Below are 20,647 nucleotides of genomic sequence, written 5' to 3'. Positions count from 1 at the left end.
AAAAAAAATTTCCTTTTCAGGTTGTTGTTTGTGTATAGACATGCAACTGATATTTGTTGACTTTTTATCCTGCTACTTTGCTGAATTCATTTATTAGTTCTAACATTTGTGTGTATGTATATGTATAATCTTTAGCGTTTCTATAGTTTAGATCCTATTACCTGCAAACAGAGATAATTTTACTTCATCTTTTCCATTTTGGATGCCTTTTATTTCTTTTTCCTGCCAAATGTTTCTGGCTAGAACTTACAGTGTGCTGTTGAATATAAGTGTTGAAAGTGAGCATTCTTGCCTTAGAGGAAATGCTTTCAATTTTTCATTATTAAGTCTGATGTTCACTTTGAGTTTTTCATATGTGGCTTTGATTATGTCTGGGTAGTTTCCTTCTATTACTGTTAGTTGAGTATTTTTATTGTGAAAATTTAGGTTGTTGAATTTTGTCAAATGTTTTTTCTGTATTATCTGTTTTTTCTTTCATTCTGTTAATATAAAATATTATGTAAATCAGTTTTTATATGTTGACCATCCTTGTATTCTAGGGATATATCCCACTTATTCATGCTGTATAATCTTTTTAACATGCTGCTAAATTTGGTTTGGTAGTGTTTTGTTGAGCGTTTTTGCTTCAGTGCTTGTAAGGGATATTGGTCTGTAATTTTCTTTTTTTTCAGGCTTTTGCATCTTCTTAATTTTTTCTTTTCTTTAACTTTTTATTTGGTTTAGGGTATAACTGATTTAACTAACAATGTTGTGATAGTTTCAGGTGAACAGCAAAGGGATCCAGTCATACATATACATGTGTAGTTTTCTTTTGTTGCAGTATCTTTGACTTTGGTATCACAGTAATGCTGGCCTCACAGAATGAGTAAGAATGTGTTCCCTTCTCCTCAGAGCTTTGGAAAACTTGGAGAAGGTTTGGTGTTTTTCTTAAAATGGTTGGTTGAATTCACCAGTGGAGCTATTAGAGCCAGGGCTTTTCTTTGTTGGGAGATTTTTGATTACTGATTCAATTTCCTCCCTAGTTACATGTCTATTCAGATTTTCTATTTCTTTGTGATTTAGTGTTGGTAGGTTTTATGTTTCTAGTATTTTTTTTTCTATTTAATCTAGGTTATCCAGTTTTTGACATACAGTTGTTTATAGTATTCTCACAATACTTTTCATTTCTGTAGATTGATAGTAATGTCCCCACTTTCATTTCTCATTTTAGTTCTTTGTGTCTTTTTTTTCTTCTTAGTCTATCTAGCTAAAAGTTTGTCAATTTTGTTGATCTTTTCAAAGACCTAGCTTTTGGTTTCATTGGTTTTCTCTATATTATATTCTCTATTTCATTTATCTGTGCTCTAATCTTCATCATTTTCTTCTTTCTACTAGCCTTAGTTATTTTTCTAGTTCCTTTAGTTGTAAAGTTAGCCTGTTGATTTGAGATCTTTCTTGTTTTTTTCTGTCAGCATTTATAGCTATAAATTTCCCTTAGTATCAATTTTATTGTGTCCCATGAGTTTTGGTATATTGTGTTTTTCATTTTCATTCATCTCTAAGTATTTTCTAATTTCTCTTGTGATTTCCTTTTTGATTCATATGTGTGTTGCTTGTTGTTAATTTTCCAATTTTCTTTTTGTTACTGATTTTTTACTTCATACTATTATGGTTAGAGAAGATACTTTGTATGACATCTATCTTTTAGAATCTATCAGAATTTAATTTGTAGACTAACATGGTTTATCCTGGAAAATGTCCCATGTGCATGTCAGAAAAATGTGTGTGCTGTTGTTGTTGGGTGGAACATTCTGTATGTGTCCGTTAGACCCAGTTATTTTATGATGTTATTTTAAACCTCTATTTCCTTACTTCTGTCTGGTTGTTTTAGACATTACTGAAAGCAGAATATTGACGTCTACAATTAGTACTGTAGGATTATCTGTTTATCTCTTCAGTTGTCAGTTTTTACTTCATATATTTTGATGGCTTCTCATGAGGTGCATAAATGTTTGTCTCTGTCATCTTGTTATCTATTTTCTATATGCCTTATAGCTTTTTGCCCCTTGTTTTCTGCTTTCCTGTCTTATTTTTTGTTGAATTGATTTTTTGTAGTAAAACTAAATTCCTTTCTCATTTTCTTTTGTGTATATTCCAGAGCTGTTCTCTTTATGATTACCATGGGGATTACATTTACCATCCTAAAGTTATATCACTCTAATTTGAATATGTGCCAGCTTAACTTAAATAAAGAGGCTCCCCCAATGGCTCAGAGGTAAAGAGACTGCCTGCAATGCAGGAGACACTGGAGACATGGGTTCAATCCCTAGGTCAGGAAAATCCCCTTGAGGAGGAAATGGCAACCCGTCCCAGTATTCTTGCCTGAAAAATCCCATGAACAGAGGAGCCTGATGGGCTACTATCCATGGAGTCACAAAGAGTGAGACATGACTAAGCAGCTAAGCACAACTTAAATAATATGTAAAGCTCAGTTCCTTTATAGCTCTCGCCCTACGTTTTTTGATTGTTGATGTCACAAAGTTACCTCTTTATACACTGTGTACCTAAAACAATTCTTTTGAATACATTAGTTACTTAAATTATATAATAAAATATGGAGAGTTAAAAACTAAAGTTACAATAATACTAGATTTTAGATTCATGTTTTAAAATATATAAGTCTCTTGAGTCACATGGAAAAAGAAAAAGTGCAATTACTAACCACGGTTACAAAAATTCCAGCTTTTATAATTGTCCATGTATTTACCTTTGTTGAGATCTTAGTTTCTTCATATGGCTTCAAATTACTATCTTCAAATCACTAGCGTTCTTTCATTTTACCTTGCTGGACTCCCTGTTGCAGGGCAGGTCTAGTGCAGTGAGCTCCCTCAGCTTTCATTTACCTGGAAATGTATTTTTGCCTGACTTTTGAAGAACAGTTTTGCCAATACTGGATTCTTTTTTTCTTTAGCACTTTGAATATATATGCCCACTGTCTTCTGACCTGAACATTTCTGATGAATAATGTGTGGATAATCTTATTAGGGGTTCCTTGTATGTAATGAGTTATTTCTTGCTGCATTTAAGATTTGTCTGTTGAAAGTTTGATTATAATGTGTCTCAGTGTCGGGTGTCTTGAGTACATCTTACTTGGAGTTCAGTGAGCTGCTTGCATGTTTTGATTCATGTTTTTCATCAAGTTAGGAAAGGTTTCAGCCATTATTTCTTCAAACATTCTCTCTGCTCAATCCTCCCTCTTTCCCCTTCTGTCTTTCTTTCTTCCCGCTCTCCTTTCTGGGACTCCCACAAAGCATATATTGGTCTGCGTGATGCTGTATCACAAGTCCCTTAGACTCTGTTCACTTTTCTCAGTATTTTTCTTTTTCTATTCCTAGACTCAATAATTTTCATGGTCCTCTTTTCAAGATCATTGGCTGATTCTTATGCCTGTTAAAATCAGCCTTTGAAACCCACACATGAATTTTTCATTTCAGTTACTGTACTTTTCAGCTCCAGGATTCCTTTTTAGGCTTTCTACCTTTCATTGATATCTCCATTTTGTTCATGTATCATTTTCTTGACTTTTCTCTACCTCTTTAGTTTTTTTGAGCATCTTTAATACAGTCATTTTAAAGTCTTTGTCTAGTATATCTGCCATCAGGTCTCTTTCAGGGACAATCTCTGATTATTTTTGAATAGATCATACTTTCCTGTTTCTTTGTATACCTTTGTTTGTTGTTGAAAACTGGACATTTTAATCTAATAATATTGTAGCTCTTAAAATCAGATTCTCCTCCTGCTCTAGAATTTATGGTTTGTTGTTATTGTTTTGGTTATTTGATGGTTACAGACTATTTCTGTGCTGGGGATCAGCCTGAGGTGTAAACTTAGGTCTTCTCAGGTGTTTCCTGAGTCTGAAACCTTTCTCTTGGCATGTACAGGGCAGTTTCTGGTTTTCCCTTTATGTGCAGCTGCTTTTGAATGCCCTAGTGTTTTAATGTCTTGTTCCAAAAAAGGAAAAAAGAGAAAAATAAATGGAAGTTAGTGGAAAGGGAGGCTGCTAAGTCACTTCAGTCGTGTCCGACTCTGTGCGGTCCCATAAATGGCAGCCCACCAGGCTCCCCCGTCCCTGGGATTCTCCAGGCAAGAACACTGGACTGGGTTGCCATTTCCTTCTCCAATGCAGGAAAGTGAAAAGTGAAAGTCAGGTCGCTCAGTCGTGTCCGACTCTTAGTGACCCCATGAACTACAGCCTACCAGGCTCCTCCGTCCATGGGATTTTCCAGGCAAGAGTACTGGAGTGGGGTGCCATTGCCTTCTCCAGGAAAGGGAGGCAGTAGCCCTGTAAATCCCCCTGAAAGTCATTTCAGCCAGAGGGAGTGGGGTTTGTAATAGTGGGGAGAGGTGCCACCTCTTTGTCTGCATCTCTGTAACCAGAAGCAGCAGTCAGTGATAGGAGGGCAGATCCTCAATATTTGGTGGATAGTGTGCTTTCTGCCCACCTGGTGCCTGTAAGCTGTGTGCGAGATGCTACAGAAACCCCTGCCCAACTTCCTGCACAGGGTTGGGTCTGGGGGATGGGTAGCTATTGTAGAGGTAAGATCTGAAATTGACCGAAATGAACCACATTTTATGCAGTTTATTATCTAATTCTTCCTTGGAAGTTGTAAGCCTTCAGCAGACTCCAGCATTCTAAAATAGTTATAGTGGACATGTTCTACCCATGTAGCTGCTGTTTAGGCTCCCTATTCTGCTGCAGTTCTGGAATTCTCACCTTCTTAACTCTTTCATATTCATGTAAAAAAAATCAACTTATCATGTTCCATAAAAAATCTTCTCAGAATTTTATTATGAATTGCATTGAATTTAGAAATAATTAGTGAAGCACTAACACCTGGGCTTCTTAGGCGGCTCAGTGGTAAAGAATCTACTTGCCAATGTAAGGACACACAGGAGATGCAGGTTTGATTCCTGGATTAGGAAGATCCCCTGGAGGATGAAATGGCAACCCCCGCCAGTGTTCTTGCCTGGAGAATCCCATGTACAGAGGAGCCTGGTGGGCTACAGTCCACAGGGTCTCAAAGAGTCAGACACAACTGAGCAGGCACGCATGCACACAACATCTCTCTGAATTATCTTTTCCATTACTATGGTATGTGTCTCCATTTTAGAATGTTTCTTTAAATGACTTTCAATTGTTTTATAATTTTCTTCTAATTAAGGCCACACATGAGGTGTTTTTTTTTTGAGTAATTTTTAGGGATCAAATATTTTTGTTTATATTGTAAATGTCATTCTTTTAGGAATTATATTCTCCGTACCTAATGTGTTGAAATGCACTGTTTTAAAAATATTTTAAATACTTTAAAAATATGATTTCTTTGGCCCATATCTTAAAATTCTAGAAACTTTTCTAGAAACTTCAAATACACTTTTTACACTGATAACTATGGTAAAAATGCATATCATAAAGAAGTTATACAACCCAAGGTTTTTCCCTTATAGCTGAGGCAGGAGACTGCTATACAGGTGGCCATGCAGGAGCAGCCCTATACTATGAAGAAAGTGATGTCCTTTGGGAGTGACTTTGACTAATGGGAGACAGGCGCCATGAATGACTTCTCCCTTCCTCCCCCCATGGACTTTTAGGAGACACATCGGTTTCAAAAGGTCCCTTTGAAAATATGTGGTGTTCTTCTGGGTTATACACTCTCTTAATTTGCTCTCCTTCTATCTCTTAGTCCTTTCCTGCCTCTCTCCTGCTTCCCTGAGATTACAACCCCTGAAAAAGTGTTATCACATGAGTTTTTCCTTCAGGCTCTGTTTTCTAACCTGGGCTAAAACATAAATTTTGGATCATCTGAATCTTCATGGATGACCATGCTATAAATGGACTTTGTCTCTACATTCCAGTGCACAAGTTGGTATTTGTACAGAAATTAATTTCCTCAGAGAACTAGAAAAGGAAAGAGGCTAACGTCATATATAAGTGAAGTATATATTAAACCAGAGGAAGGCCAATGGACCTCATCAACAAGTCATAGGCAAGCTTTCCAAGGGTTTGAATATGGAAAGGGAGAGAATTGAATCAACCAGTAACACAATAATAGAGACTGTTGACTCAAAACAATGTGCATTGTAGCAGTCAGATCCGCAAGAGAGGATCTGGTTTCATCAAAACACCACCATTGATCTCCTGAATAGAATATCCACCTTTACTGGTTCTATAGTTTGTTTTAGAGAAATTATAAGCTTCAGGAGTTTAAACTGAACCTAGTTGGATTTGAATACACTTTAGAACAATATAATAAAAATAGTTATGTCAACATTTGTGAGATGTCCCTGATTTTCTTTTAAAAGAGTTTCATTATTTTCTAAAGTTTTGTAAACTGCTTTTTCATAATTTATCCCTGCTATATATCTCTGTTATCTCAGGCATCCACTTGATAGGATGTCTCTATCTCTCCAGATCACTAGTGGGGACAGCTTAAAGTAAAAGTGAAGTTGCTCAGTCGTGTCCTACTCTTTGTGACCCCCATGGACTGTAGCCTACCAGGCTCCTCCGTCCATGGAATTTTCCAGGCAAGAGTATTGGAGTGGGTTGCTGTTTCCTTCTCCATGTAGCAGAGCAGGTCTAAGCTAACATCCCTGGTGGCTCAGATGGTAAAAGCTGACACGACTGAGCGACTTCACTTTCACTTTTCACTTTCATGCATTGGAGAAGGAAATGGCAACCCACTCCGGTGTTCTTGCCTGGAGAATCCAAGGACTGCGGAGACTGGTGGGCTGCCGTCTATGGGGTCGCACAGAGTCGGACAGGACTGAAGCGACTTAGCAGCAGCAGCAGCAGCTCTACTACAAGTGCTTGGGGAATCCACTTATGTAGACCCCTTGACTTTTATCGTTTTGGGCTCCAGCAGGCTAGGCCAGATGCAGGGGACCTTTCTGAATTCGGTTTGTATATTTCCCTTAGGTAGCTCCAAACTCAGAAGCGGTATACTGCCAGCTATGAGGCTTTCCCTTTTTCAAACCCACAGATCCCTCTCCTTCAGCTTCGCGGCTACCCCCTCCACCCTTGTCTCCCTATCCTAGAGGTGTTTCCCAACCTTGCCTGATTCTAACCCTCGGTTTGAAATACGGACTTTAAGACTTTTTTCTGGAAATTCTAGATATCTGGAGAAAAGGGTTATGAACCCGCATTTTAACAAGTGCTCCAGGAAAGTCTCACAGGCAGGCAAGTTTGAGAAACATGGCTCTAGGGCCTCCTCGGTTCCCACACTTCGCCTCAGAAGGCATCTCACCGTTCGTGGGACGCGCCAGGTCGGTAACTCAGGTTTGGTAAATATCGCGGGTGCCAGCCTCCTTCCTGGTGCGGTTGCTGAGCAACCAGACAGACGCTCCTGGTCGGACGCGGCTCACGGGAAATGTCGCTCGGTCTCCGGAAGCGCGCTCCTCTGTGGCCATGCGCCGACCTCCCTCCTCTGTGACATAGCAGCCTGGGATTGATGGGTATCCACGAGGCAGAGTCCGAGTGGATGTCGGTTAGCGGAATGAGGCCGTAAAGCATCGGTCACATTACTGTTTTCGTGGACCAGAACAGTTTTTGGCAGGTCACCATTTCCCCCTACTGGATTCTCCTTGCCATCAGCTTTGAATGTTTCAGTGCTGTTACTACGTTTCCCCAAAAATAGGGCAGGAAAAGAATTGCCTGAAAGTGTAGTCCATACTTCACTTTTCCTCTGATAAAATCCAAACTCTTCAGGGTGACTGTCCAGTCCGTTTATAATGACCAGTTTCACTGCTTGTCTCTTGCTCTCTTCAGTATTTACAGTTTGGCATTTGGCCCTGTATGCCCTGTTCTAAAAAAAAATTTATCCTTTCCTCAATTCTGACTTTGCCTTTTGAGATTCAAGGAATCAGCTTGGAATTAACACATTTCTTTTTTTCCTGAAGCCTTCATAGGTTCTCAGTCTTATTAAGTGATACTTTTATCCGTCCCCCACCCCCGACCACTGGGATGTGGTAACTTCTTTAGTATCGCACAAACACACTACAATATGTTTGTTACCCATGTCTCCAATAAGATAGTAAATTCTTTGGGGGTTAAGATTATTTACCTTTTACCTTGCCATTCCCAGGACCTGGCAAAATGCCTTGTACCTTAACAGTCACCCTCAAGTATTTAGAAAATACATAATGTACAAATGAAGGAGAAGAAGAACAATAGAACAAGAAACTGACATTGACAATGGAAAGACTGGGGCTCATTCAGTTCAGTTGCTCAGTAGTGTCCGACTCTTTGCAGCCACATGGACTGCAGCAAGCCAGGCTTTCCTGTCCATCACCAACTCCTGGAGCTTGCTCAGACTCATGTCCATCAGGTTGGTGATGCCATCCAACCATCTCACTATCTGTCGTCCCCATCTCCTTCTGCCTTCGATCTTTCCCAGCATCACGGTCTTTTCCAATGAGTCAGTTCTTCTCATCAGGTGACCAAAGCATTGGAGTTTTGGCTTTTGCATCAGTCCTTCCAATGAATATCTGATTTCCTTAAGGATTGACTTGTTTGATCTCCTTTCAGTCCATGGGACTCTCAAGAGTCTTTTCCAACACCACAGTTCTTCAATTCTTTTGTGCTTAGCTTTCGTTATAGTCCAACTCTCACATCCATACATGGCTACTGGAAAAACCATAGCTTTGATTAGACTGACCTTTGTTGGCAAAGTAATGTCTCTGCTTTGCTCACGCGTCTCCACTTTGCGGGCAGTTTCTTGGAAAGGGGGCTCATTAGGGATTTGGTAAAGTGAGCAATCTGCATTAAGGACTCTACGAGCTGGAAAACTGTAATAGCTCTGATCTTTAGGGTGGGAGTACAGTGGAAAAGTCATTGCTGTTCTGAACAAAGAAGTGTCAGAGTAGAAGATTGTTAGAATTACCAGGTGGCTTGGAGCCCATGTGAACAGTCCAACTTACCATTTTGCAGATAAGGAAATTCTCAGAACCTAGAGAGAGGAAAGAAATATGCTGAAGGTGTTACCTGAGGTGGCAGAGAGAGAATTTAGCCTTGAGCTCCTAATTTCAAGCAAAGGTTTCCCCTCCTTATGTTTCACTGACTGTCTCAGTAAGAGTAGCCTAGAAAGAGGGACAGGTGGATAGGGACAGATGTCCTAACCCCATTCAGGACATTGTTGCTATTGTCCAGTTGTGAAGTAGTGTTGGTCTGGATTAGGGTTAAGGCAAAGAAAGTGACATGGAACGAACAAATTTAGGAGGAATCTTGAAGCATGATTTAATAAAGAGAGATTGGATAGGATAAGGGGAGGGAGAAATTGGAGATAATTCCTGGATGTTAGTTAGGATAAAGGAACAATACTGGAGAGGGTGACAAGTAATTTGGGCAGAAGTGGATGAATTTCGTTTACACACGTTAAATGTGAGGTGAGAGGTTCAGTAGTTTCCAGAATAGAGCTAATCATTTAAACCATGGAGTCATAACTGGTGGTGAGGGAGGAAAGAAGGGACAAACAAGTTAATAACGAAGCCAGCTAGTTTGAATGGAAAAGGGAAGCAAAGCTAGTTATCAGAGAAAGATGTGTCAGAGGTAAGATCTGTTCTGAGAAGAACAAATAATTAGCGATTCAAAAACCAGTAAATTAGATTCAGATGCTAGGGAAAGAATTGTAGAAGGAAGGTATCTAAGTGAATGAACAGCTACAGAAGGATATGATGATGTAAAAGAATGATCAGAACAATATGGCTAAAACACTACAGCACAAACCAAGGTTGTTCTTAACTATTTTAAAGGTTATTTGGGAACAATAGATCCGGCAGTATATGCAGGGCCATCCTATTCCTCTGTGTAGCCCTCATGGAATTTGCTAACATTATTTTATGAGAAACATGTTTAGCAATGCCTCATTGAAAACCAGTTGCTCTGTTAATCTTTGTATTATAGCAGTTTCATATGTCATTGTAAAAGGAGTATGAGCTCAATTGTGGAAATATTATATATATATTTAAATGTCTGAAAGGAAATATATCTATGTCTGTGTCTATATTCTTTAGTTGCTAAGTTGTGTCCGACTCTTTTTGACCTTATGGACTGTAGCCCACCAGGCTCCTCTGTCCATGGGATTCTCCAAGCAAGAACACTGGAGTGGGCTGCTGTTTCATGCTCCAGGGGATCTTCCCAACCCAGGAATCAAACTCGTGTCTCCTGCATTGGCAAGTTTTACCAGTGAGCTGCCAGGGAAGCCCATCTGTGTCTGTACATGTATAGAATTAGATACATATATTCTTATATCTATATCCCCAAATATTTAATTGTGATTATTTTTTGGTGGTGGGATTATGACTGTTTAATTTTTCTTCTTTTTTTTTAGTTATCAAGGTTTTTAAGAATTATAACATTATATTCTGAATGTTCATATTGGATTCTGCTCTTTGTAGAAGAGAAAATCTCTTTAAGACAGCTAATATTAAAATAGTTTAAAATGGTTGAATCACTAATTTTTTAATCCAACAAGTTCCCAGGTGGCTGGTTGATGATTATATAAATTCTAAATAAAACGAACCAAGGTATTTCTCTTGAGTTCCAGACCTATGCATCCAGCCAGCTGCCTGACACTTATTCCACATGAATATGAATGTCCCAGAGGCCAAAAAAACCCCCTGAACCTGTCAAGAATTGAACTCATTTGTATCCTTCACACATCTGCTCTGCCTTCTCTAGTTTCTGTCTTGCCCACAGTCGACCATGCTACCCAAAGAAGAGCCTGAGAGCCATCTCCAGGACTCTCAATTATTAGTATCACCATGTAGTCAGCACATCAAGTCCACTTCAGCTCAGAAACGACTCTAAATCCAGCAGTCTAACCATGCTTTCATCAGTACCTAAGAATGGACTGGAAAGGACTTTGACAAGTTCTATTAATTTTTTAAAAGTTCTTTTAATGTTAGTACACTAAAGTTTCTCAAGTTATATTTTTAAAGTTATATTAGATGTGACTGTAAATTAAGCGCTCTAAGCTGCAAATCAGTTTCATTATCTTAAAGTCACATTTATATCTAATTATATTTTAGTTAATGTATTTGAGTAAAAATGTTTTCTGGAAAGTATTTTTGTTAACGTTGCCACAGATGTTCTAATTGAAGCAATGTTTTATTCAGGAATGAAGATTCCTGAAACATCTAGTGTCAGTAGAGCCTAACACTTTAGTTTGAGTCTTTCAGGAAGCATTTGCAAGAAAAGGACTTATAATTTTGGAAAAAGTTTAGGTTTCAGGAACAGTTCATTGCTTATGTTTTAGGAATTAAAAAAAAATTTGTCTCTTGAACCACGGGTGGGGAACCTCTGTCTTCTAATAGAGTTCCAAGACACTGCTTAAGTTTATCAGGCCAATAATAAGTTCAGCAAAAGTTTAATTAGTTGATGATGGATTGAGGCTAAGAGCAAAACTAAGCAATGTAATACACTGTAGTCCTGTGTCTTTCAAAACAGTTGGTGAAAATCATTGAAAATGTCTTGTATATTTGTATTTAATTGTTTTGTTTTTTGGCTCCTGTCTGCTTTTTTGGTTGTGTGTGTCTGTGTGTGTGCTCAGTCGTGTTTGACTCTTTGTGGACCCATGGACTATAGCTCACAAGGCTCCTCTGTCCATGAAATTTTCCAGGCAAGAATACTGGAATATGTAGCCATTCCCTTCTCCAGGGGCTGGTCCTGACCCAGAGATTGAACACGCATCTCTTGTGTCTCCTGCATTGGCAGGCAGATTCTTTACGTGTTTGAAAAGGGTTTCATCCTTCTTGTTTGTTTTGAAAATGACTGGTGCTTTTTTAGTTGTCAATTTTTTGTTTTTGTTTTTTTTTACCAGTGTGCATTTCCATTTGCATATTTCTGCAGTAGTGATCCTTTATTGAAAAATTTTAAAAAGCTTTTTTTCACTCTTGTTTTAAATCTGCTAAGAAGTTTGGGAAAAGATTTTCATTTTATCAGAATCTTAACAGTGAAAAAAGTCAGCTTCCCATAAAAAGGCATACATATTTAATTTTGTCATCCTAAAAACATATGTTAGTGTTTCTTAAGAGTAAACTGAAATGTCCATTGCATTTATTTCTTGATTGAACAGATACTTACCAATTACATGTAATGTTCTTATAGTGTGATATTAATATAATGAATATAGTATTATCAAAGGTGTTTTAGCAGGAGCCTGAGAATTAGAAAGTGTAATTTCAACTTGTGCTCCCAAATCCCAAATTTAATGGAGCTTTTGTTTCAGTCTGTTCTTTACTGAAATAAAGCATTTTTTTAAGCTAAGTTATAGTTGCTGTATAGTATTTTTATTTATTTGGCTGTGTGGGTCTTAGTTGCTGCATGTGGGATCTTCTGTCTTCATTGTGGCAGGTGGAATCTTTAATTGCAGCATGTGAAGTCTGGTTCCTTGACTAGGGGTAAACCCAGCCCTCCTACATTTGGTCATTTGGTGTGTGGAGTCTTAGCCACTGGACCACTAGGGAAGTCCCAATATACAATATTATAATAGTTATAGGTATATAATATAACAATTTTTAATGGTTGTACTCCATTTATAGTTATCAAAATATTGGCTATATTCCCTGTGTTGTACAATATATCCTGTAGCTTATTTTATACATAGTAGTCCTAACCCTTTCCACTCCCCACTGCTTTTCTATATCTGTGAGTCTGCTTTTTGTTTTAGTAACTAGTTATATTTTTTAGATTTCACATACAAGTGATATCATATAGTATCATCCTGGTATTATACAGTATTTGTCTTTCTCTGACATTTCATTTAGCCTAATATCCTTCATGTGCATCCATGTTGTTGAAAATATATATTATGTATATATATACATAATATATATATACACACATACACATATACACCACTTCTTTATCCATTCATCTGTTGATGGACATAGATGCTTATATATCTAGACAATGTAAATAATGCTATGATAAACATTGGGGTGCAATTAGTGTTTTTGTTTTTTTCAGATATATACCCAGGAGGGGATTGCTGGGTCATATGGTAGTTCTGTTTTTAGGTTTTTTGAGAAATCTCCATACTATTTCCCATAATAGCTTAAAGCACTTGTTAATAAACTATTTTTAGAACTATTTTGCTGCTGCTAAGTCGCTTCAGTCGTGTCTGACTCTGTGCGACCGCAGAGACTGCAGCCCACCGGGCTCCCCCGTCCCTGGGATTCTCCAGGCAAGAACACTGGAGTGGGCTGCCATTTCCTTCTCCAATGCACGAAAGTGAAAAGTGAAAGTGAAGTCGCTCAGTCGTGTTTGACTCTTAGCGACCCCATGGACTGCAGCCTACCAGGCTCCTCCGTCCATGGGATTATCCAGGCAAGAGTACTGGAGTGGGGTGCCACTGCCTTTGAGATAACTAGAAATCCATAGTATTGATGTCTGTCTAAATGAATTACTATTTCAACAGTCCATAGTTCCTTAGTTTTAGGTAATGTGTTGTTTTACCTTGAATATTAAGACTAGTTAGAAACTTAAAAAATAATCTCCCTTGGAAAGTGATGTTTGTATATAGCTCTTACATTGGTGGCATATCAAATTAACTTCTCTGAAGGTATAGAACTTTTCAGATGATTGTAATTATTCAACATGGTATGCCCTCTCATATAAGACCATAAATTAATTTTTTATTTAGTCTAATTTGTGTTATTTTATTTAAGCCCAGAATCTTAATATCCTCAAGTATACTAGAAACACATGCAAGAAATGATAGGATTACATCGGAGTTGAAGATTTAAAGCTAAACACATACATGTTTTAAAGGACTTATTTAGTATCATCAATAATATAAATAATAAATTGAAGTTTATTTAAATAATACATTGAGCATGGAGTATAAAGTGAAAATTCTAGGAACAAAAATGAACATTTAAATAAAACATTTATTTAGAGATGTACTTATACAAACTTAAATTTTCAGGAAGGAAGGAAAGTAGTTAAAGTTATGTTTTGTAATGGTAAACATATTCATAGTTATGTAATAGATATTTATAACCCCCTTATAACCTAACATAAAGGTCACAAAGCTCTATTCTTAAAAATATATTGCTTTATGCATATTCCTCTTAGGTTATGAAAAGTACAACTGCAGTTCATCAAAATGTGCCCCAAGGCACAATACCATTTGACTCAGTCAAAGAAAGTTTAGCATAATTGCTTAGTATAATCCAAAGAAAATACGAGTACTGACATCAGGGACTCTCCAATTTGTTAGGCAATTGTTCCATAATTTTTGGCACCAGGATAATCCACATGTTGAAAAAGCAATTAATCATTGGTGTTAGTTATCAAGCTATGATTTTAGCTGTTTCCTCCCAAATTTGACCTGAAATGACAGAGTTCCTTATTTTATTTTTGTAATATTCTGATTTCTGAGATCAAAAGTTTAAATACACCAGTCTGGTTACAGTTGACCTGATTTTTGTGTTACTAGTTTTCTAAAATAAGTAGATCATAACTTTATAAAGATAAATGGCATTTCTTCCAGTAATATGTGGATAGACGGGTTAGAAATTTTTAGAAACTTACAAACTAATTACTTCAGAACAGACTGATTACTTGAAGTCCTTAAACTAGCATTTGACTCTAAGGAGATAAATTTATCTGCGGCTAAAACTTGAAGATAGACTAGAATGAGAGAACATACAACTCGATATTTAATTTTCAAATGTAGTGAACAATGAGTGAAATAATTACCCTATCATAATTTGATATAATCAACCTTTATATCAAACAGAGGAGCAAAACCAAGAGCCATCATTCGGTGTAGTATATTTTTGTATCTTCAAAAAACAAAAAACCACATTGCTCACTCATGTGCGTCTCTTTGGAGTTTATAGTTAAAACAATCCAGAAATTTAGAAAGAAACTTTGGAAACTCAACAGTCTGTGTTCCGTTCATTTTAGTCAGCTGCATGTGGATACAGTGCAGACTTAGTAATATAAATGAACTCTTCTCTGCATGCATGACTTATGCATCTGTACCTCATCACTCACAGAACGGTTTTTGGAAACTCTGAAACCTCTGCAATGTGCAGCTCTCCAACACCCAAACAGTCCCTCTGACTCACTGTAAAGTTACTTACGCTCCTGCTCTTCAGTGTTTATTTTCAAGTGGCTGCACTATAGGGCAGTTTATTATTCTATTGTGTGATGCAGTGATTTTTCAAAACCCTGAATACCAGGTAGTCATACTAATTTGTAACAACAGTCTTCAGACTTGATCCCTCAGATGGAGCACGTGATGTTTGGTTTCAGAGCTGATTTTCCAAATTCAGAAACAGCGGAGCGCAAATGGTTTCTCTGCCCCTTTTGGCTGTTTGTTCTTGGCAGTACAGTTGATTTCAGAATAACTCGTGTGGTATCTTATTGTTAATTGATAAATAAAATGTGTAGATTGAGGTCCTTCTATAACTGGACAGTGTAACCTAAAATGATACTAAATGCATAAAGTCTCAACAATATATATAGAAGTTAATGTTGTCAAACTGTTTGGAGCTGGGACCTTGAGATGAATTGTTTGGAACTAGGACCTTGAGATATTAAAACAATCTGGAAAATTTGGAGCAGCTTTAGTTCTGGGATCTCACTGTCCCTTCATGGGTCCCAATCCCCTGTGCATAACCATTGACTTCTCTTTCCATCTCTGCTCCAGCCTGTGCTTCTGGCTCTGGCTTTATTACTTGGATGTTGGGGTTAAATTTTTGATGATGATTGACATTCCCTGTAATCACCAAAGAGCTTGAGAAATTATCTCTGAAAAAACTTGAAGCCGAACAAAAACCAGACTTCTTAGAAAATGGCCTTTTTGACTCCTGAATAGCTCAAGGCTATAAGATAATAATCTGTAGGAAAAGGCAGTGCCAATCCATAACTTAGTTTCTGAATAACGATGGCTGCAAATTGAGCCTTGATTTCCTAAAATCTCAGTATTATGAATTGGATCACTTATACCAAAAATGTTCATGACAATACATTAAAATTTTAAAAATATACTTCATAAATATTAATAAAGGTTCTTGCTTTTTAATAAAGTAACTGCATTTACAATAAAATGCAACTACTCTTTTCTGGGGCTATTTTCACGTGGACTGGACTATAAAGCAGAGGGGGGGACATCGTTTGTTGTCTCTGTGGTATCAGTTTAGCCTCCGTGCGTAGTAGTCATGAATTTGGTGTATTATTGACCCCACTTCCAGCTGCAGGGGTTGCCCTTAATTAGTCTAAACCAGTCACTATAAATAATCATATAAATTATATTTATGTATATAAATAATCATATATAAATAAACTTAATTGGTCTAAACCAGTCACTATATATAATCCCAAGGGTAGCTCTTCATGACCCTAGTTAGCCAGAGTGAAGACAGAACCTTATTGTGACAGCCGTGAGCAGCTCTTTCCAGTGACTAGATGGTGTGGTGTACAGCCATTTGGGAGGTATCCAGCTTGAGACTTAGGTCAGCATGTGGAGGGCAGAGCGTGGGAACCATTACCAGAAGCCTAATACAACTATGCCTAAGCCAAGTATGATTTTGGACTCTGAAGTTAGGTGAACCAACAATCTCTGTTCAAGCAACTGTTTTTGTTTGCTTTTGTTGCTACTTGCAACCAAGGCATAATAGCTGAAATACTGAGTCCAGTGAAGTTAGGACTGACAAGTTTTTTTTTCTGGCAGTTCTCTTTGTTGTTAGCTAGACATTTCCCATCACACCAAGATGACTCAATTGATTAGATCACCAATGTCAAATTAAATATGGATAATAGTATTCACATCTTAGAATGAAAACTGTTGAGTTTGTTTTCATGGTGACTGCATTGACTCCTTACTCTTTCATGTCAAAACTTTAAGCCTTCAATCTTGTCTGTCAGAGAAACCTCAATGACTTGGTTATTGTTTCTAATTGAATGGCTCAGTATGAGTTGGTATCACTGAAGGCTGTGGCAGTAAACAGATTTTAGCTGCTTACTGGGGGCGTGCATGCGTGTTTGGTTGCTTCAGTTGTGTCCGACTCTTTGTGACCCCATGGACTATCATCCACCTGGCTCCCCTGTCCATGGGATTCTCCAGGCAAGAACACTGGAGTGGGCTCCTCTAAGGGATCTTCCTGACCCAGGGACTGAATCTGCGTCTCCTATGTCTCTTGCACTGGCAGTCAGGTTCTTTACCATCAGCGCCACCTGGAAAACCCCACTCATCGGGGGCAGTCATCCTTTATTTTAAAAGGGCCTAAAAATGAAGGTCAGGTTGAGCCATCTGAAACTGGGATGCCTGCTTTTATTTAAAGGAGTATAAAATGAGACCAAAAATGCTGCTGTATTATCAACTATCTGAGAAAGTATTTGGATACTAATGTTAATTGGCTTCCTCATTTTACTAAAGACCACTTCATTGGTAAATCTAATGAAAAATTTTCCTTGACCTCTGGGCCACACGTGAAGTCGCTCATAAATTACTTCTTAAAGATTTCTTCTCTGCTCTGTGGTTTCCTCTTCCACTAACCATTTTACATCTGATGTTTGCCATGTCTTGGGCCTTCTTCTCATTTTTTATTTCCACAAATCATTTCATCTGATCTCATCTAGCCCTCATCAAAACTTAACCTAGTGCTCTTAGAAACATCAGTGTAATACATTTCTGTTGCTTAAAACTCTCATAACTCCCTATTGCGATTAGGATTAAGTCCAAAAGGCCCCTGCAGGATCTGTACTTACCTTATTGACTAAAGTCGTCGATTGTTACTCCCCATGAACTACTCCACTCTCAGGTCTATCTGATTCTCAGTTCTTAATGGTTCTAGATTCTTGCTCTCTGCCTCAGGCCTTCCACATATCGCTATACTCTTTGCTTGGAAAAGTAATCGCCTGTTTTTTTTTTTTCCCCTGGCTAGTTCTATCTTTCAAATTTCAGCTTAATGTCAGGTTACTTCCTTCAGGAAGTTTACTGGGGTAGCTCCTCTTTGGGGGATTTTCCTCCTGAGAGTTCTTCTGTTCAGTTCAGTCACTTAGTTGTGTCTGATTCTTTGCGACCCCATGGATTGCAGCACGCCAGGCTTCCCTGTCTATCAGTAACTCCCGGAGCTTGCTCAAACTCTTGTCCATTGAGTCGGTGACGCCATCCAACTATCTTATCCTCTGTCATCCCCTTCTCCTCCTGCCTTCAATCTTTCTCAGCATCATGGTCTTTTCCAGTGAGTCAGTTCTTCGCATCAGGTGGCCAAAGTACTGGAGTTTCAGCTTCAGTATCAGTCCTTCCAATGAATATTGCAGACTGATTTCCTTTAGGATTGACTGGTTTGATCTCCTTGCAGTCCAAGTGACTCTCAAGAGTCTTCTCTAACACCACAGTTTAAAAGCATCTGTTCTTCAGCGCTTAGCTTTCTTTAGTGGTGGTTTACTCACTAAGTCATGCCTGACTCTTACAACCCCATGGACTATATAGCCTGCCAGGCTCCTCTGTCCATGGGATTCTCCAGGCAAGAATACTGGAGTGGGTTGCCCTTTCCTTCTCCAGGGGATCTTCCTGACCCAGGGATTGAACCCAGGTCTCCTGTATGGTAGGCAGATTCTTTACCAACTGAGCCACAAGGGAAGCCCAATTATATGTATATAAAAGCTATCACTTTATTGCCTTTTCTCACATCCATACACGACTATTGGAAAAACCATAGCTTTGACTAGACGGATCTTTGTTATCAAAGTAATGTGTCTGCTTTTTAATATGCTGTCTAGGTTGGTCATAGTTTTTCTTCCAAGGAGCAGTTCAGTTCAGTCGCTTAGTTGTGTCCAACACTTTGTGACCCCATGAACCGCAGCATGCCAGGCCTCCCTGTCCATCACCAACTCCATCCAAACCCATGTCCATTGTGTTGGTGATGCCATCCAACCATCTCATCCTCCATTGTCCCCTTCTCCTCCTGCCCTCAATCTTTCCCAGCATCAAGGTCTTTTCAAATGAGTCAGCTCTTCGCATCAGGTGGCTAAAGTATCGGAGTTTTTCAGCTTCAACATCAGTCCTTCCAATGAACACTCAGGACTGATCTCCTTTAGGATGGACTGGTTGGATCTCCTTGCAGTCCAAGGGACTCTCAAAGAGTCTTCTCCAACACCACAGTTCAAAAACATCAATTCTTTGGCGCTTAGCTTTCTTTATAGTCCAACTCCCACATCTATACATGACCACTGGAAAAACCATAGCCTTGACTAGATGGACCTTTGTTGACAAAGTAATGTCTCTGCTTTTGAATATGCTATCTAGGTTGGTCATAACTTTCCTTCCAAGGAGTAAGCGTCTTTTAATTTCATGGCTGCAGTCACCATCTGCAGTGATTTTGGAGCCCAGAAAAATAAAGTCAGCCACTGTTTCCCCATCTATTTGCCATAAAGTGATGGACCCGGATGCTATGATCTTAGTTTTCTGAATGTTGAACTTTAAGCCAACTTTTTCACTCTCCTCTTTCACTTTCATCAAGAGGCACCTGAGTTCTTCTTCACTTTCTGCCATAAGGGTGGTGTCATCTGCATATCTGAGGTTATTGATATTTCTCCTGGCAATCTTGATTCCAGCTTGTGTTTCTTCCAGCCCAGTGTTTCTCATGATGTACTCTGCATATAAGTTAAATAAGCAGGGTGACAATATACAGCCTTGACGAACTCCTTTTCCTATTTGGAACCAGTCTGTTGTTCCATGTCCAGTTCTAACTGTTGCTTCCTGACCTGCATACAGATTTCTCAAAAGGCAGGTCAGGTGGTCTGGTATTCCCATCTCTTTCAGAATTTTCCACAGTTTGTTGTGATCTACACAGTCAAAGGCTTTGGCATAGTTCCCAGCCACTTTAATTCTCCCTTCACAGCAGTATACTTAGGTTCTTGTTAACTTAGCTTTAGACTCCATTGTTTAGAGAATTTACAAGGTCTACCTTGTTCAGAGTATCTCCAGAGAGTAAAACTGGGCCTCATTCAGTAAAGGCACTTGGTGAGTGTTTTAACGACTTAGATACCTGTGCTAGACTCTGTCTCAAATGACTTATTTGACTTTCAGGAAAATAATTTATGGTGTGACTTGGTTAATGTTTTATTGGAACATAAAAATGTTATATTAAATTGTACTTTTACTAATAGATCAAAAGAAGGTTTGCATGCATGCATGCTAAGTCACTTCAGTCGGGTCTGACTCTCTGCTATCCCATGAAGCGTAGCCCATCAGGCTCCTCAGTCCATAGGATTCTCTAGCAAGAATACTGGAGTGGGTTGCCATGCCCTCCTACAGGGGACCTTCCTGACCTGGGGACTAAACCTGTGTCTCTTACATCTCCTGCATTGGGAGGCTGGTTCTTTACCACTAGCACCACCTGGGAAGCCCCCCAAATAGCCTACAGCACCCCTTATTCCCAGGCAGACTCCCATCCACGTACTAACCAGGCCCAACCCTGCTTAGCTTCGGAGATCAGGTGCATTCTGGGTGGTATGGCCGTAGATAAAGAAGGCTTAGGCAAACTGAAACTGGCTCTGATAGTACAGCAAGTGAAATGCTGAAATCCTTTGACTAATTTAAACAGGCAAGACTCTTTTAAAACAGAAAAGTTCTAATATTTCTTTCCCTCATAT

At 38.6% G+C, this 20,647-nt stretch overlaps 1 protein-coding gene and 1 pseudogene across 4 annotated transcripts in view; both read right to left on the bottom strand.

The window, feature by feature from the left end:
- Positions 1 to 7,561, bottom strand: part of PPP1R42 (protein phosphatase 1 regulatory subunit 42) — a 75,633-nt gene extending 68,072 nt beyond the window's left edge. For 3 of the 4 annotated variants that reach the window (XM_006069526.4, XM_044928718.2, XM_044928719.2), the window contains exon 1: positions 7,281 to 7,419. Coding sequence is in view for 1 of the 4 variants with exons in the window: in XM_044928720.2 (XP_044784655.2) it covers positions 7,281 to 7,546 (266 nt within the window). In the remaining 3 variants the exon portion in view is untranslated. Of the gene's footprint in view, positions 1 to 7,280 lie in introns of all 4 variants that reach the window. The other variant, XM_044928720.2, reaches the window with a different exon arrangement.
- Positions 7,562 to 20,409: 12,848 nt separating this feature from the next.
- Positions 20,410 to 20,518, bottom strand: LOC123329539 (annotated as a pseudogene).
- Between the last annotated feature and the right edge of the window lie 129 nt (positions 20,519 to 20,647).

The sequence above is a fragment of the Bubalus bubalis genome, chromosome 15 (genome assembly GCF_019923935.1).
Source record: "Bubalus bubalis isolate 160015118507 breed Murrah chromosome 15, NDDB_SH_1, whole genome shotgun sequence".
Classification (NCBI taxonomy): Eukaryota; Metazoa; Chordata; class Mammalia; order Artiodactyla; family Bovidae; genus Bubalus; species Bubalus bubalis.
This window is presented reverse-complemented; position numbering and strand designations above follow the sequence as displayed.